Source organism: Chaetodon auriga, chromosome 19, assembly GCF_051107435.1.
Source record: "Chaetodon auriga isolate fChaAug3 chromosome 19, fChaAug3.hap1, whole genome shotgun sequence".
Lineage (NCBI taxonomy): Eukaryota > Metazoa > Chordata > Actinopteri > Chaetodontiformes > Chaetodontidae > Chaetodon > Chaetodon auriga.
Window position 1 is genome coordinate 16,171,531 of NC_135092.1, and position 14,275 is coordinate 16,185,805.

At 42.7% G+C, this 14,275-nt stretch overlaps 1 protein-coding gene across 1 annotated transcript in view; it reads right to left on the reverse strand.

Annotated features, from left to right (window-relative positions):
• Nucleotides 1–14,275, reverse strand: part of dym (dymeclin) — a 50,557-nt gene that overhangs the window by 31,613 nt on the left and 4,669 nt on the right. Inside the window, exons 5-10 of the mRNA XM_076758401.1 lie at nt 14,114–14,250; nt 12,694–12,766; nt 10,230–10,355; nt 8,233–8,372; nt 961–1,146; nt 668–846 (exon numbers count right to left, since the gene is read on the reverse strand). Of these exons, the coding sequence (XP_076614516.1) occupies nt 668–846; nt 961–1,146; nt 8,233–8,372; nt 10,230–10,355; nt 12,694–12,766; nt 14,114–14,250 (841 nt within the window). The remainder of the gene's footprint in view (nt 1–667; nt 847–960; nt 1,147–8,232; nt 8,373–10,229; nt 10,356–12,693; nt 12,767–14,113; nt 14,251–14,275) is intronic.

A 14,275-nucleotide genomic window follows, 5' to 3' on the forward strand; every position in this document is an offset into this window, starting at 1 on the left:
GTAAGCCCCTACATAATAAGCGCCGTATAGATCTGCTCATGATATTGCAGCTATAAATAGGGAATAACACAGAAATGTCAAATGATATCAGATACAAAGAATTAAACCCGACCTGCTGTTTCAGAAAAATCATTTCCTGCACATGTTTGGCTTCTTTTTAAACCTGGTGCAGACTTTACCGCCTGCTACCACTCTTATACAAAAAAGTTTATTTTATTTATTGAATAAAGAACATTATTCTGTGCTACACTGTGTGAAAGAGCCTCATATGTGCCTGTCTACCATACTCATGTGTGATACCATCTGACATGCTGAGCTAAAGACTAATTTTCATTCACTAAATGCCTCTGTACATTCATTCGACTATAAAGAATAACTGGCACTGTCCCACATGGACAGAATAGCACCAGCTGCCACTGCATACATCCTCGCTGTTTACTGAGCCATAGCATTGGTCCTAGATGAAAGGATTTCATGGCCATACCCATGTGTGCAAGGAAGGGCTGTATAATGTGTTTTGTTGAGGATTACCCAATCACACTTTGATTCATTCTTAACAGTGTTCTTTGCTTTTGCCTTGTCAATTAACCACACACACACAAAATGTCAGATTAAGGCAGGAATAATGAATCCATTGGCGTAGCACACTCAGTGCTAGCCTACCCACCAGATTGTCCATGTCGGTTCTGGAGAGCATATACGTCCTCATGTTGGCGTTCTGATGAAGGAGGGTGTACAGCAGTAGCGTGGCCTGGTCTGAGCGCTGCTGCTCACACAGCGCTGTGTACAGACTGTTGAAATTGATCTGGAAAGTGTGAGGTTGCTCCGCGGACATCGACGACGTGTCTACATGGGCAGAGGTAAACATTATCATATTTCATGGCTTCACTGCCCTCTGGTACATGTCGTAGAACAGCCCTCAACTGTGTACAATTTGATTAAAATAAACAAAAGTGTTACCTTGTGTGTTTCTGAAACAAGTAATAGCCTGGCGGGAGGGGTTGGGCCAGTCAGGTCCATCTGTCAGATTGGCTAGGACCAGCAGTAAGAGAAGGCTCTGATTGGACAAAGGTAAGGGGTTGTGTTCCTGGTCTATCCCGGCTTTGCTGCCAGCTCCACCCAGTGTGAAGACACTCCACAGCCCACCTGGAAACAGGAATAGAAGAGAAATAAGGACACTTGCAAATGTAACGCAGAGAAAATCTTATTGGTGCAAAAACAACATTGACATATCATCACCTCTGAGGTTTATATGGCGAACTCTATTTACAGAGCAACATTAGCATTTGTTTGGAGTCGGGTTTCTCTCTTTTAGCTCTGTTTTTGGTCTCAACTCCTGAGGGAAATATGAGTGACCCCTTTTACTTTGTCACACTGTTCACACATTGTCATTTCATACCTGCTTATTCTAAAAATATTGACTTTAGTCTGTTGAAGTACATGAAACTATTTCACGTCTATTCCCTCTAACATAGCTCCCACGGTGTTATCAAGGCTTCAGTACAGAGTTTCAGGACTGGTCTGAGAACTGCAACAGTTTCAGTACAACAGATGGGTAATCTGTGCAGGATCCTATAATGAAGAGCAGTCAGCTTGTGTACGTCAACCTCTTTATAGAAAGCACTGAAGTATTCTCACAACTTGCAGCCCTTACAACTGATTTACGCTTCATGGGGAAATGAACGCAAAAGAGTATGTGCAGTCAGACTGATGTAATCAAGACCAAAACGGGCACAATGGAGTCACGCACGATGGTTTGCAGCACCTGAAATTTGAAACAACATAGACGGCGCCACAGAACAAAGAGAAACTAGAACTACTGGCCAGCTGGAGTGAGGTTCGTTTTTCTTGTTTGGGGATGAGAGGGAGCCGAATTTCCTACAGAGCCACTGAAGTGCTGGTGCTTTCAGGCGTCACGAGAAGCACGAGAAGCATGAGCACCAAGGTACACAGATGACAGTCTCTGGCTCCTGCACGTCTAGCCACATAGAATGCACGAACCAAGCAGCAGTGAGAGGCAGAGCGAGTGTGCTGCAGGCCCACACCGATCAAGCTACTGAATTTGAGGAGCAGCCAAGTAGATTTGTTGCCACCTAGTGGCAAAGGACGGAAGAGCGGATCACTTCTCGGACTGAATTTGCACAGGCTCTCCTTGATATGAGCATGACAGTAAGTCATCCTGACCAGTCCAACTATGACACACTCACATCATCTGTTTGCTTGGTTGCTGAGCCAAAAAAAGATTTAAGCTGAGTGAACGAGGAGGCTTTAGTTCAAAACATTACAGGGGTGAAATGATGCATGTACAGTGACATTCTGCTACATAAAAAATAAAGTCGAGGAGAAGATGGGAGGCCACATCCCTGTGTCTTCTCCTGCTGTGAAAGGAAGGAGACAGAATAAAGGAAAAACTGATATATTACAAAGTTTCCACATACTTTCTCTCTAAGAGGTTCATTTGAGCAACATGTGACTGTTTAAAATCTCAGTAACATCCATGTTTTATATGTTGGTTTGCCTCTAAATTCACTAATGGCTAGTAAAGAGCGGCTCCAGCATTCAGTCCGACTCTGTGTGCATAAATGTGAACGCAATTTCAGCAAGGAGGGAATGAATTTGTTTTTATTTGAGCAAAGGGGGATCAACAACAAAAAGAAAATCCCCAAGAGACGAATGACACAGTTTTCACCGGTCAGTCTGTCTCTCTCTCGCCCCACACATGATACTCTTCTTTCCATCTACTGCTCAGAGAGAGAAGTGAGTGTGAGAGTGTGAGAGAAAACAAGATCTAGAGGGAGAGGGCCAAGTTGTGACGGAGCCCTGTTCATCTCATCACTGGCACCACAGTGACTAGCCCAACAGTGTCAGAAAGCCCGGTCTGGCAGCCACATTTCCTGCTCGCTCTGTCTCTCTCTCTCTCTCTCTCTCTCTCTCTCTCTGTGTCTCACACACACACACACACACACACACACACACACACACACACACACACACACACAGAGCTCTTTTTTACCTTAGTGGGTGCTGTTTGTTATCCGTCTGGCTCGGTTCCCTCTGCCTGTCTGCCTGCCCACCACATAAACCCAATAACGCTACACTGCTTAGGCTTCTCCGGCTCTGGCCAGCCGCCCAGTGGAAAAAGAGGAGGAGGACACGAAGAGGAGGAAAGGGAAGGGGAAAGCGAGGAAAAGAGAAGGTCACACGCGGACACAGACGCTGGCAAGCTGAAATCATAATCTGGGCTTCAGGACTCGGGGGCAGTGAAGGCATCGTACTGCGAAACACGCCACACAACTTCCCGCACAAGTCTTACTTTACTTGAGTCTGTATCCACAAAACAACTTTTGAAATCGATCTTTTCATCTCGGACATGACCTATAGATCTCTAGAGGTCTCTTCACAATATCTGAATGCTATATGTTCTTACCAAAATCTATCAAAACAAGCTCATAAACAGTTTCACCGACAGAAAATGAGCTTTCGGTGTTCGACTAAGCCCTGGTTTTAGGACACAAGGCTGTGATGTCCAAACTGTAGTCTTACATCAGACTGTGCCTTATCATTCACAATAAAACAACAAACAGTGGAGAAGTTAGTTCCAAAAAGGGGAGCAACTTGTGAAGTGTGGAACAAAAGATCAGATATGCAACAAACCACATTAATATTATTTCACCACCTCAGGCAGAAGCACCCAGTTGAGTTCGAGGAGGGCCAAAAATCCTTCGAGGAGAGCTCAACAGCTATTGTGAGTTCTAAGCCAAGCAGACAAACTACGCTGGCTCAGCATAGCATCGCCAACTGTTTGGCAAGTTGTACTCTGGTTTTTGTCATATTGTCAAGAATATCATTATTGCAGAAATGCACTGAAATACTGTGATATTATTTTCGGGCCATGCTGCCCACCACTGGTCTTGCGTAATGACCCCCGTCATCAGACGTGACCACAGGCACCCAGCCAATATCTGTTTTCAAATTAAAGTATCAACACACAATTAAATCTGTGCCAAATGTTGTGACGCAGTCAGAAACCCATCTCCCCCAAATCCACATCGGCCCCCTGACATCTACTTCACCTGATCCCGACCCCGTGCCAAATCCTGATTCACATCATGGGTATCATAACACAGACACACACACGCTCCAGTGAGGCACTTAATGATGCCGCTGTTATTAGACTGTTGATTGGAGGAATATCATTACTTCACTTTCCTTGAACAGCACTGCACTACTTCTTATTTTCAGTCTGAATAAAGTTAGCGAGGAACATACTCTGATTGTTCTGTTGCATTAATTCCCTGTATGCAGCTGCTCGAAGCCACAGCACATTCACATTAACACAAAGGATCACTCCTCTATGCCACTGATTATGATACACAGCATTACAATGACAGACACAGGCTCAATGCATTTGGTCCTATTTCAAAATGACATTCAGAATAAGAAGACTGTTAAAAATAAAAAAAACTGGAATTGCATAAAAATATTCAACAGCTCAAATCTCTAATAAGCAAACACGACCTTTCTCTGGAGGTGAATTTAAATTCACTCCTGGAAAATTTGGCCTAATTTGGCACAGGTGTGCTCTCAGTGAACGTGCGCCCTGTGACAATGCTCACATTATGATTCTAAGCAGGTGATATCTGCCACATTCACTCTTTAGCACGCTAACAGTTGCTAATTAGCATTGACAACGGAGTACAACTGAGGGTGATGTGAATGGCGCTATTTTGCAGGACTAAAATAAAAGCATTGGGCAAATTAAAACTGCAAACCAATCATGATCACCAAAGACATTAATGTCTATTTATTTAGATATTTGAGTGTGGACCAGGAGACCAACTCTGCCACCAGTGGAGCCATGTCACCAGCATGGTTAAAAATACATCACCAATATATACATCAGCAAGACAGACTAAATGTCTGAGAAATAGGTCAAACATCTGCTTTACACTTACACAATACACTTGAACACCATTGTGAACATCTCAATGGCCTGTGGAGACACTCGAGACGCGAGCTGAGGTGGGAAATATTTTCTCATAGTCACACATGAGAACATACACTTCGGTGCAGACAGAGACGTGAACGCCTTGTGAACAGAGACAGACAGAATGTGCTACTTACTTATTTACTTGCATAACAGTGAATGAAATATGACATCAGGGCTTCAGGCCAATGCCTTGGCCAAGCACGCAGATACACACGCTGATACACACACACACACACACACAGACACAAGTACGCCAAAACTTGTGATCATTATCCAAAAATGCACATGGGGAAACAGGCTGTACAGACAATAAACAAACACTATTCTGATAATCTCACACAAATCCAAATATATGCTCAAAGCACTTCTACCCAAACCCAATCCAAGACCCGTCTAACATAAACAGCAAAACATGAGAACATTCCACAGACGTGGAGTGGCTCTGTGACAAATCATCACAACAAAAAGACACCACTAAAACATTGAATGAATCCTCCGATACCATTTCCCAAGTGTGACATACTAATGAGGCCCAACCCTAATGCTGTACATGAAGACACAACAAGGTGTCTAATGTTTGTCAGGATGCCACCAGGTGAGAGTTCCTGTTAGCTTCTCTATGGCAGCAATAAGGTGTGAGGACTGAGCACTAATCATTTTTATGTGTGTCTGCATATAGGCAAAAGAAAGACTCAAGCAGTATTGTGTATGTGTGTGTGTGAGGGAGTGTTAAGTTACAGGAAAACCTACAAAAGTACATGTGAAAGGAGAGGAGCCTAATGTAGAGTGGAACAGGATGAAGGAGGAAGAAGACGACTTACTTTATTAAGACCCTTGGGGGAAATTACATAATTTTTCTCCAGGGTTATATTTTTTCTATGCACACACCAGCCCGAAATACACACACACACACACACACACACACACACACACACACACACACACAAACACATACACACACAAGAAGCTATTGTGGAAAGATGAGAATGATGGAGTCGCCACACAGTTAGGTGCCCAGTCAGGGGTTTGGTGCCTTGCTCAAGGGCACCTTGGCAGTGCTCAGAGCTGGCTGCTGGACTTGAACCGGTCACCCTCCGGATCTCAAGCCCAGTCCCAACACACCCAAGGAGAGGAGAGGACAGGAGAGTAGAGAGAGTCATGCAGAGTGGAGGAGAATAGAGTAAGAGTCTGTTTGAGTCAAACAGAGGACAGTGGAGCAGAGTGTAGGAGAGAGGAGTAGATGAGAGCAGAGGAGCATGGAGTTTACTAAAGGAGAGGAGAGGAGAGGAGGGGAGAGGAGGGGAGAGGAGAGGAGAGGAGAGGAGGGGAAAGGAGAGGAGGTTAAAAAGTTCTGAGTTGCCAGTTTGGGTGATAATCCCCCCTGCAGACGCTTGCTCAGACTCAGACAGCAGAGTGTGTAAAAGCAAGAGAAGACGAGACATCCAAACCCCCCCCCCCAGACATTAAAATGCCGCCAGTAATCAAGCACTGCTTCGCTCTGCCAATGACCAGTGTTTGGTTCTGGAGAAAATCCAGGCTGTCTCTGAGTGCGAGCGTACGAGCACCAGTGATTTTACATGCGACTAATATGAAGAACTTGGATTTCTATAAAAAAGGAAGGACATGAGGAGGGAGTTGTATGAAGTACCGCTTTGTAATACAGGTAGAGTTTTAGAGGTTTGTAGTGTGGTTTGCGTACAGTTGCAGGCAGTCATGACTTTTTGTAAAAACCTAAGCTGAGACCAGTTCGAAATGACCTCACAACAATAACGTACAATAGCTTTGACACAGATAACGCAGACATCTCGTACATTGAGATTGCACGACTCAAGCAAGTTTCAGGGGTCAATAATTTATTCTCATGCCACGAGGAAATTAACGGAAACCAATGGATACCTAAAGATTTGTAGTAAAACATGCAAAACCACTGCTGTGCTCCTTTAAAGGGGCACTGTGAGAAAATTGCTTCACTAAGGCTCAGTTTGTAACACAGAGGTTATTTTCTCAGACTCACACAGGTCCTCCGGAGCAACAAAAGACATCAGACAACTGTTTTCACAGGCGTTAAGATACTAACAACGATTAGTAAACTGACCTTTAATGTGTAAAACTGGAGTTCCCTTTAAACTACATTTTACTCATGCTGCAAAGTCAAAAGACATTCAGCTGATACTTACTGTTATTACAGAGCAACATCTGTGCATACACCCGTTTTAAACATTCAAATTAAAGCCTGCTTGTGTACTCTGTCAATCCCAGTTGACTGTGTGCATGCGAGACAGAGAGACGGAGAGAGAAAACAAGTGTTGTTTCTGAGCTCGGAGCATAAGAGCGCTTGTGTCTTTGTTGGTCTGTGCGTGTGTGTATAAGGGAGGCGGCTGCAGACAGACAGGCTCTAGGGGATTACAGAACAGGACAGGGCACCATAACTCATCGGGCCGATCACTGGCCACAGACAGACAGGCTGGGGTGAATGCTGATGGCTCACTGATAGGAATCTGCCACCAACGGCCGACAAAGAGCATTTATCTGCGGGGGAAACCCAGCCCTATTCTCACACTCAAACAAACATGCATTCAACAAACACGCAGCACGTTACCAATCTAATACACACTCGCTCTGTTCATTTTTGACTCATCACTTTCATCCACGCTGCCATGGCTGTCAGCGTGGCTTGCACTTTCATTTCACAGATTAATCATATTTATCGCTCACTGGCTCCAAGAAAAAAGGAAGAAGCTCAATTCTTTGCTGTCTGGCTCTTATTTTTGTCGCTCATTCCTGGAATTTATGATAGCATTTTTACTCACCAGCTTAATTTTGATGTGGGGGATGCAGCGACATCACGACAATAACAGCGCAACATGAGTCATAAAAATAATTGAAAAATCAAGGTTTTATCATATGATCTAAGTTAGTGGTTTCCAACCTAAGGGTCGCACTCCTTAAGGGGATCCAAAATGAATGTAAGGGCTCACGAGATGATTAAAAGGATAACAAAGAAGAGCACATGTCACAATATGAGGTTGATTTAGTTCTGATTTCCCTCTATTTTACTGTCAAATACTCGGTTATTTCTGTCTTTTAGCAGGAACTCTTTGATTGTACTGCTCACCAGTAATGTTAGCACTGGGGCCAAAAAGTAAAATGTTATCAGAATAAATGTGAATTAATGAATACATTTCTCCTTTGCTGTATTGTGGTGGTTTCCTTTTGTTCATGTGTGATGCGCGTTCTCGTACTCGCCACCCCAGACGCCAGGCCGTAAAGCAGGCCTCCCTCGTCTTTCGGCTCAAAGATGTGGGTAGCTGGAGGTGGACATTTCTCCTGCCTGATGAAGTTATAGAGGAGGGTCTTCACCAGTCGACTGGTTAAACACAAACTGGGGGAAAGAGAGACAAAGGGAAAGAGATGGAAAGAGGTTTGAAAAGACCAAAAGATATCTGAAATGTAGATGTAACACCTAAGAGGAGAGAGGAGAGCGGTAGCTGTAAATTTAGCTTAATCGACATAAACGCTCTAATATTACATCAATAGATGATAAAACTGCGTTCTGTGCTGTGTCATTGTGCTTGTGTGCAAACTGATAAGTGTCCAGTTTGCCACATATAGACTTGGTGAGCTTCTGAACCATAATTCTTTCTCAACGTTTTCATCAAAACGAGGGTTAAGGCTGCAAAAAGATAATAACAGGGTTCCTTCGGACATGTTTTCTTCAGAAGAGGAATAATATGTTGTCAACATTGAAGATGTCAATTTAGAGAGTGTGTATACAGCACTCAAAAATAGACTGTGATACACACTAACACACACGTTTTCGCAAATCTTGGACGGTTCATATAATTTTTAAATGTGATATATTTGACATATTCTAATTATAAGTTTCTATTCTACATTCATGATTCTTGGCTGCTGCAGTTAAATTTCTTTTCTCCCACTACATTTACTGTGATCGTTATGCACCAAAAATACCTGTTTCTGATCGCGAGCTAAGCAGGAAACGTTTTCAAAATAAAGGCCCAGAGGCTATCTGGTCTTGTAGCAGTCCTCTGATTTGAATGTTCAAAGCTGCTGCTCACCTGCTCAACAGAAACATCACTTCTACCTTAACAGGTAAAAACTGGAGTGAGAATGTGAACACAACCATTTTAATTATCCCTTTATCAATCAGCAATCCCCTTCATACTGTTATAAAACACATGTCGTATATCAGTCCATATCAGGTGTCACTTTGAGACTCCTTCCTCTTCACATCAACTCCCTCCCAATGAGACCACCATGCACAAAGCCATTGACATATAACATCCAGTATGGCTGCTTTTTCGACAGATCTAATGGTAATACCATTTTAGATCGCCTTCTAATCTGTTTTACCAACATCAGCTACTTGGAAGCCTTTCTTCAGCTCCATGGCAATTAATCCAAAGTGCTCTCTTTTGGCTCTTATGCTGTGAGAGCCCTAAAAGAAAATTACTTCCATCCTCTGTCCGTCCATCTTGAATGCACCACGAGACTTTGAAATGCATTCAGTGTTACAGCATTTTTCTGAATTTATCCGTATTCAAGATAACAATGAACTATGGAAAATTGAGTTCAAACTGTTTCAAAGTACAGGTCAATAGCAGAAGGTTAACTGTAGCTTTGATTTGATTCTATTGATCTTATCACATCTTATTTATGCGTTTTGACTCCTGAGGTCACTTTCCCTCAGAATCGCAGACTACAAGGTCACAGTGGAGACAAAGGTCTTGGTTTACGAGATTTGCTTCTATTTTTTCCTCCTTTTAGCATCAATTGAATAACACATGAAGACATTGTTTGGAACATGATGAAACTGACTGGAAGCACAGAGAGAGGCTAACTGTATCAGAGTCTGGATAGAGGAACAGTAGGCTGGATCAGACGGTGTAATATTGGACTGGAGCAGATCCAAAATGATCTGGGCCTGCGTTCAAAAAAAAAGTCGGCAACAGACTGCGGACAACCCAGTTTCAGAGGCATGTGAGAGTAACTCGTACAGCAGTCAAAATTTTACAAAATTACTCCATCTTCATGTGTTTGTTTTACATTTTGTACCTCTGTTTTTAGCAAACTTGGTTTTGGGGTTAAGGTTGTCTTGGATAAGGATTCAGTTAGCCACAAAGTTTGGTGCATGAAGTAAACGGCAGAATTCAGTGGAGCCCGAACTAGTCTGTATGTGTGTGTGTGTGTGTGTGTGTGTGTGTGTGTGTTTTCTCACCATCGTCCCTTCATGATGTGCTGGTAGATCAGTCCATCTCGGAGGATGTCTTTGTGGAAGAGCTGATAGGAGAAGAACACCAGCAGCGTGGTCACTGCCTCAAACAGGATGCTATACGTGATGTCACTGCAGGAAAAGACGAACAGTTAAAGCAGATAAATTAAAGTTTCTTAAACCACAACTTCACGGATACAAATGTACTCAAAATAAGACAATGTTTAGATGCAGCAGGCTAATTCGAGATGATAGCAACACCTGCTCTCTCAACAGGCCTTTAAAAAGAACATCACTCCTTAATGATGTAATATTTTGGGATGCTGCTCATTTGCATGAGCGATATGCTGCAGCTCACTTGCCATGTTGTGCACATTGACACCAGTTTATAAAAAGGGCACTAAGGCAATTTGATTCCCAACTGGAAAGTGACAACATTACATAAGTGTCTTTCAAATGATGCATGTTTCCACGCTTGCATATGGACAACAATTATTTTCCAAACTAGCTGTGATGGCGCAAAATAATCTCGTATGAACACGTTTTAAACTCAGGATTGAACGAGAGTGCAAATAAACTCTCCACCCTTAAGCAGATGAAGCTAAAAACAGCCTTCTTGAGTCAAACAGTGAAGGTCAAAACAGAAAACACATACATATGGAAATGACTTAAAACATTGGTCAAAGGAGTACATCAAAATTGTAATAATTTGGGTTATTTTACTGATGAATCGACCAATGATTTGGTGTATAAAATGTTACAAAATAGTGGAAATTGCTCAACACAATTTCCTAAAACTTAAGCTGACATCTTTAAATTTCTTGTTTCATCCAATTAACAGTCTAAAACCCCAAAATATTCTGGTTAGCCTTATAAATGACTAAGAAAAAAAGCTCGAACTAGTGTTAAAACTTTTTTAAAAATGACTGAATTTACAACTAATTCATTTAATTAATTGTTTCAGCTCTGCACTAAATCTATGGTACTCTCTCTGACCACAGACACTCTAAATAAATAATTAGGGAAGCAGTATGTGAGGAAACGCAATAAGGAACAATCTGTATCTACTGCCTACCTTGAAATATGATATAAAGATTTCTGACATTCATCTTTCTCCTACAATTAGGTCTCAAAAGCTTACAATCGAAGCACAGACGCCTGGTGGGGATTTGGGGGAGTTATACTAAAAGAATGGTCGTACTCCCGTCCAAACCAGGAGCACGTACAGAGGAAATGGGCCGACGGCCACGAGGTGGTGGAGGGAAGAAAAACAGGTAGAGTCTCGAAGCTTGGAACAATGAATAATGTTGGATTGCTGAATGCATTTACACAAGAGCCAGGGTTTGATGTCCGGAGACAACAGAGGAGGAGGAGAGAGGAAGAAGGAGAAAGCAGGCAGGGAGAGGAAGATGTCAAGAATGACACAACACAGACGAGGAAAAAGAGAGGAAAAGTGGAAGATGCTGCGTCAAGGAAAAAACAACTGTCAGTCATGTTTCTGTGAACTTGTTTTGACATTGCCGGGGAGATTTTGTCTGCAGAGACTTACACACTGCATCTTTGTCTCTCTGTGACAGACTGAGTGGCAGGCAGGAGATAATTCCACCATTGATAAGTAAATACACTGAAATATTCACTCATTAAAGCAGAGTGTGCTAGCGTGCACACCGCCCACGGGGAGTAAAGGCTGATACCATTTTTCAATCATTATGTTCCCTCCTCTCCCACTCACTGGCACCGCTCCTAACCCAACTTTCATTTCAAGCCTTTTCTCCTCTTCCAAAACAACCAACACTTTCTCTCTTTCTTTATTCCTGTTAGTCATATCCGCTCTCTCTCTTTTTTTTTTTTTTTAACTTTGTCCCTTTGTTCATCACATTGCCAGCTCAGGGCTCCAGCATGTCAGTCTGAACTCTCTGGAAGTGAAACATGTAGACATCTGAGCCCAACCTTGTTTTCTAATGGATTTCAGCTTCCCCTGCTTAGTGAATCAGGGAGCGGATGAGCAAGCGGAGCACGCAAAGAGAGAGAGTTACACATAAACTGCTTTTCATTAACTGCTCAATGACGAACTTCCTACACGCTTTAACAACCAACAAACACGAATGAAAACAAGGGCTAGGCTGAGAAACTGCGCAAAAGTCGACCATACTTGAGGTTTTCATGCAAATATCGTGCTGATAGTATAATGTCAAACATGAGATTTTGAACAATTAGCACCGTGACGTTACCAAAGTGCTGTGAGGGGACAGTCAGGGCAGTGTGAACAACCAAAACTGAGGAAAATGTCACTTTATAGTGTATCAGAATCCTGCATGTCTGACCTTTTTAGTGCATGCAAGACACAGTGGGGTGTTTGAATTAACCTTCCCCTCTCTCTCTCTCTCTCTCTCTCTCTCTCTCTCTCTCCCTTGTCCTCTGACACAAACACACACTCATATAGATGTACATAAACATGGGAGATACTTACAGCAGGGGCACTTCAACGATCAGGTGAACGAGGTTGGACAACAGCTCCTCCAGGAGATCCTGGCTGCCTGTTTCTACACAAGAGGTTGAGGGAGTTATTATATGAGACATATATAGCAGCTCCCTGTTGATCATAGTCTCCCTTTGCTCCTTGTAACTCCCACTGCACTAATCCCTCTTTCTATCCTTCCCTTCATCCATATTTCATGCTCACTGTACAGAGGAATGGCACTGATGGAAATTAGCTGACTGGGATTACAGGGTTTCTGCAGGATTCACAACATTTAAGACTTTCAAGACATTTTTTTCAGCACTTCTCAGCAGTATACAACAATAACTCCCAGTGATATAATAAAATTAACAAAACCTGTGCCCGGTTAAGTGGAGTTTTTGATAAAATTCTGCTTCCTGTTACTGTAGCTAGTAGTACTGACAGTATTTGCTACAGGTCTGAATGCACTGATTGAAACTCCAAAGGATTGAACCCCCTGCAAACACAATCCACTGTTGTAGCAACTCCCCTTTTTTAGTTAATAGGTGTCTCCTGACAGCCTGCAACTGGATGCAAAAACATTTTATAACCAACATTACTGTCTGCAGCAGGAAAGAGAAAATATCCTGTCCTCCAGTAATACCTGCAGACACCCTGGATTATCATCTCTGTGCCATTTTCAACAAGCTGTAATTAGTTCAGTGTCATTCTGCAGGCAAATCAGAGGAAGATATTTACATAGCAACCGTCCAACATGGCAGATCTAATCCAAGGTCTATATAGAGATGATTTTTTTTTTTTCGCTTTCCTTTTAATGGTATTTTTATTGTCTCTCTAAATGAGCAAAAGTGTTAGGTTGTTTATATTTATCACGGCCGTCAAGAAGGCACACATTTGCCAAGTGTTTATTTAAGGACTTAGCTCAGACAGCGCTCGTGTTTGAGGCTAAAAACCGCTGAAGATGTGCACAGTGGGCGCAGATTCAGACTTTTATTAAGAGTCTCGGAGAGACAGCTGATCCAGGTCAGCAGCCAGGGGTATTTGTGCTCAATTAAAAAGCCAATTTTTTTATCTCTCTTTAGGTATGAAGGGCAGTGTTGCACATTTGACCCTTGTGACTATATTGCAATAACTCACACCTTATGAGTCTACCAGGAGGCAAACACTTTCTAAGATGCTGCTTGTAAGATTTCTCAGCAGACGATGTGGATTTTTGTGCAGAAATGATCTTCAGTGGCTTAAAGCACTTGAATTTTTGTCTCACACACACAGCTGCTGGTCTCTACATATGCACAAAACAAGAGGTGTGCACTCAAAGTCAGTTGCAGTGTATCCAGTGAAGCTGATTTCTTTATAAAATTTATGGCCTCACTTCAATCTCCCCTGTGGCACACCTTCCTTTTCCTAATGAAGCTGTGATGGAGCTCACCTCCACAGGAGCCTGGTGCCCTCTCCTGGTAGGAGAACTGTAGGTGCAGCTCTTCTTCACTCATCTCCCTGATGAACACCTTGAGCAGGCAGCGAATCATGAACAGTGCATTGTGGGCCTGCCAGATGAACAGCTGACTGCGGAGGAGAACCAAAAAAAGGA